This window comes from Gastrolobium bilobum, unplaced genomic scaffold (genome assembly GCF_033153095.1).
Source record: "Gastrolobium bilobum isolate Gb01-03AN ecotype WA unplaced genomic scaffold, APGP_CSIRO_Gbil_v1 utg5188, whole genome shotgun sequence".
Taxonomy (NCBI): Eukaryota; Viridiplantae; Streptophyta; class Magnoliopsida; order Fabales; family Fabaceae; genus Gastrolobium; species Gastrolobium bilobum.
In genome coordinates, this window is record NW_026899969.1 from 792,043 (window position 1) to 796,658 (window position 4,616).

General features: G+C 30.9%; 1 protein-coding gene across 1 annotated transcript; it reads right to left on the reverse strand.

Moving 5' to 3' along the window:
- Positions 1-2,839: 2,839 nt before the first annotated feature.
- On the reverse strand, positions 2,840-4,284 carry LOC133294440 (class 10 plant pathogenesis-related protein 2F-like). The gene is made up of 2 exons (XM_061493092.1): positions 3,988-4,284; positions 2,840-3,431 (listed from the first exon to the last, which is right to left on the reverse strand). The coding sequence occupies exons 1-2, from the start codon at positions 4,166-4,168 to the stop codon at positions 3,139-3,141; spliced, it is 474 nt and encodes a 157-aa protein (XP_061349076.1). The 5' UTR covers positions 4,169-4,284; the 3' UTR covers positions 2,840-3,138.
- Between the last annotated feature and the right edge of the window lie 332 nt (positions 4,285-4,616).

The window sequence follows — 4,616 nt, forward strand, 5'->3', positions numbered from 1 at the left end:
TCTTTTTCTATAAGAGAGTGGGTCTCACTCATGATTGTCTCTATGGCATGAGAGAACTTTCTTCCTATTACATGAGACTAATAAAGCCCTTCAATAAAATACATATAGAGAAGGAATCATTCCCGCAAACGAACTAGTGGTGATCGAATTTGAACCTTTGATTTTAATTTTAAAAATATATTTTTAGCCAAATACCAAGTTGAAACATATAGCTTGTGCTCTCCCTTAGTTTTTATATATAGTTTTTTTTTTATAAATCACAGATATCTTCCACGGGAAGCAATTTTGTTTGAGGCGGGTCCAGGATTAAGACTTTAAACTCCTCTCAAAAATGGTAATAGGAGGATCGAACACATGCTCTCACCCCCTACCTGCTCAACTCCCATTCGCCAACTGAGCTACAATTATTTGATAGCTTTTATATAAATCTGGCCTGGTTATTGACCCGATCGAGGTACTGGGTCATTGGTTCAAACGCATGACCCGAAAATATATATGAATTCAACGCTAATAAACACAGCCCGGTTATTGACCCGTTCGAGCTACTAGGTTACTGGTTCAACCAGTGGATCACTGGTTCAACCAGTGGATCAGTGGTTCAACCGCATGACCTGTAAGTATATATAAATCTATAATTTATATTAGAAAAATTTATAAATATACTCAAATACCTGTAAAAAGGATACAATTTCCAAATATTTTAATATGAAAAATAATAAATTAAAAACCATTGTCCAACAAGAGATCAATCAAACATATAATACTTGTGATATTGGTGCTTCAGGTTCAATAGACGACATCTCTAGCTATAAATCAAATCAAAATTTCTTGCATATTGCATAACCAAGATAATATTAATGTTATAGGTACATAACCTATGTAAGTCAATAAGCAACAGATCACTTAAATATTTCAAAAGAAAACAAATCATTCGTGTGTGAGAGTAAAAAAAAGAAAGGCATCAATTGACGAGAACAAACAAGTTTTATTTTTTATAGAACAGGATCGGGTCACAGGTTGAACTGACCAGGTCATCAAATTTTACAAAAATCGACAAGGTCACTTCGATTCCATGATATGACCGGTTCATCTATTTTCGCGTAGATCCAATTTTTATAACATTACTTGAATGTTTTTTATTATTTTATGTGGAAAATGTATAACCTTCTCTTAACTTCTATATATATATTGTATATTTGATGTTTCACTGATTATTTTATGCAGGGCTTAAAGCTAGTTTGGATGGACTTCACAAAAAAGTGTTTTTTATGCTTTGTTTATTTTAGAAGTATTTTTTTATAAAAGCTAAAGTTATTTAAAAAAATTTAAAAAAAAAATTGATTTTTGAAAAAAAAAATTTAACTTTTAACTTCTGCATTTTTTAAAAGTTAAAATTTTTAACTTCAATAAAAACAGATTTTTGACTTTTTTTTATTACTTTTATTTTTTAAAAAAGCATACATTCAAACAGATTTTTTCTGAAAAGTGCTTTTTCTGGAAGAAAAAAAATAAGTTTTGAAAAAAAAAAATCCAAACGGGTGTTTATGCAACATAATGATTATCAATTTTTGGTATTGACCCCACGTAGCATTTGCTGGACAATTACTATTTATCAATAGATTTTTTGTTTTTTGGGTAGACTATCAATAATTTTTTTATCTTGAAGTACATATGTTCCTTTTATTTTATTAAACTTAATTTCTTATGATTTTATATCAATTCATTGCTTAATATATTATATAAGAGATAGGATCAACTTACACCGGTGTAAGAATAATAATTCTTACACCAAATCTCAACCGTTGATTTTCGTGCATCTAACGGTTGATATTTATTGGGAATTAAAAATTAATTAATGAGTGAGACCTAATAAATTTTAACCGTTAGATGCAGAAAATCAATGGTTAAGATTTGGTGTAAGACTTGTTATTCTTACACCGGTGTAAGATGATCCTGCCCCATTATTATATAATACTATGATATATATATGATATATGAGGCAGGATCCTTTGACACCGGTGTCAAAGAAAAAGTTTGACACCTCATCTGAGAGCCGTTAGATTAAAAAAAATCAATGGTGTCACATGCTTACAAATCAGAATAGTTGATTTTTTTTAATCTAACGGCTCTCAGATGAGGTGTCAAACTTTTTTTTTGACATCGGTGTCAAAGGATCCTGTCTCATGATATATATATGTAATCATTGATTTGAACATGATATAATTACGAACAGACCAGTGAATCGGAAACCAATGCATTTACCAATTCCATGACCAACAGCTGATTCAAAAATACAGAAAAGTTCACCAATGTCATTGTGTGATTTATTTCAGAATTATTTATGTCTCTATGATTTTTTTGTATCACATATGTTCCTGTGATTTGTAACAAGTAAAAAAATCATAGGGGCATATGTGATAAAAAAACATACCATTTTGTCAATCACAAGAGTATATGTGATAAAAAATAAACTACAGGGGTATAAGTGATTCTGGAATAAATCATATGAGCATTTTGAACTTTTCCCTTAAAAATATCATTAATATCAGAAATTGGAAATAATTTTTTTTCAAATTCAAATTTTTAACACTAAGCATGATGAATCTATCATTTTCTCATAAATAGTCGATCACTATACACCATTTAATTCTCAAGAGGGCCATTTTTTGTAATAATAAATTAACTATTTCAAATGAAAAATGCAGGCACAAGATGACTAATACGTTGATTTGTTGGATGCATTAAGTTTATTACACTTTAAGCGCTCAGTGTAAAGGGGATAATGTACTTTAATTGAACTACCAAAAAAAATATGCTTTAATTGATAGAATGTGACAGAAATTAAAGAACCACTTTATTAATTTTCATTTTTAAATAAGCTTCATTCCATTGTATTATGAATTACAGGGTAAAAGATGGTGCCAAGACTTCAACACACATCAATTTTAGGGGGATGGGAGCAGTACATAGCCAGCACTCAATCATTCATCCACAGAAACACAAACTCCCAAAGGCAACTCAACAATTAAAGCCACATACATATATAAGGACCAATACAAATATTTAAACAGAAGCTCCAACTTATTTATTGTCACGCAAACTTAAAAAAGTCCTTGATTCACTATGGTCTATGGGACTCTAGTAATCAGGATTTGCCAAAACGTAGCCCTCAACAGCCTTAAAAAGTGCGGTTCCCTTTGCCTTTGTACCCTCACGCACCTCTTCCGATAGGACAGCGTCGCCTTTGGTATGGTATTTGACGACGAGCTTCCCCACTGATCCACCGTTTGGGCCAGGCAACACCTTGGTCTCGAATGACACTTTCTCCAAAATATCTTCCAACCCTGTCCCTCCAACTAAGCTATAGTTGTATCCTAAGTTAGCCTCATCGATTGCTTCAACTTTGTGCAGCACATAGATGCTTTTGCCACCTGCCACCATGCATCTTCAATTTTAAATATACATGGACCTGGAGCTTATACGATATAGCTGGCTAGCATATGTATAAAGAATTAATTCAATTTAAAAATCTAAATTATTAAATAAATATTAATAATTTTATATGAAAAAAAAGTATTTAATATTTTTTTAAACAATTTTGTCTAATATTCTTCGAAACGACGTCGTTTTGAGATTGAAAAATTAAAAAATTAAAATTATAAAAACTATTATAATTCTAAAATAAATTAAAGTTATAAATACACCATGATTTTCGCTCCGACATCGTTTCGACGAACATTAGATAAAATTATTTAAAATAATTTAAAAAAAAAAAACAAATTCATTTTATATTATATTTTTCTGTTACGCGACTCATAATACTAGAATTTATTGAATTTAAAAGAGGAAAAATATACAGTTAATCTATATAGCTTATTATTTATTAATAAAATGAGATGAAGATGTACCACTTGGTCACATAAATTAAGTGAAGATTAAGTTAATAATTTTATATTATATAAGATAATAAGATATAGACTTGATTACCTTCAACAACGGTGAGCTTCTTAATGGTTCCAGGCCCTCCATTTCCTTCAACGATTTCAATACTTTGGATGGCCTCAACAACCTTTGGGATGATGGTGTCAGAGTCTTTTGCAAGAGCTTTGTATAGTTTAGCTGGAGCCACAGTGGAAACTTCCTCGTCCTCGAAAGTGAAAACACCCATGATCCAAAGACAAATAATTAAAGAAGGACTAATGAAAGCTTAGCTAGTATGAGAAGAAGATATATGGTAGCTAGGGGAGTAGTGGTGTTTGTGATGCGGTTATGACTTGGGGAGAGATGGTATTTATAGATACTCACGGGGGCCACCTTTACACTTTCCTTTAGCTGAAGAAGCTCACTCAATTTTATGCCCAATTTTTCTACTGGGCTACTCTTTTGCCTTTTGGTATTATATTTGGGAATTGAGAAAAAGAGGACTATGAATTAGTCAAAAATATATTAATTTAAAGACTACCACTACCTGATATCGGTATATCTATTTTTTTATTTTTCTCAAATCTCTTTCAAATCGGTATTTCTCTTTAAAAAATTTGCCATAGCCCGCATTTTTAAATAAATTCAAATAAAGTTGTATGCACATACAACAAGTTATGTCTACAATTATTGTA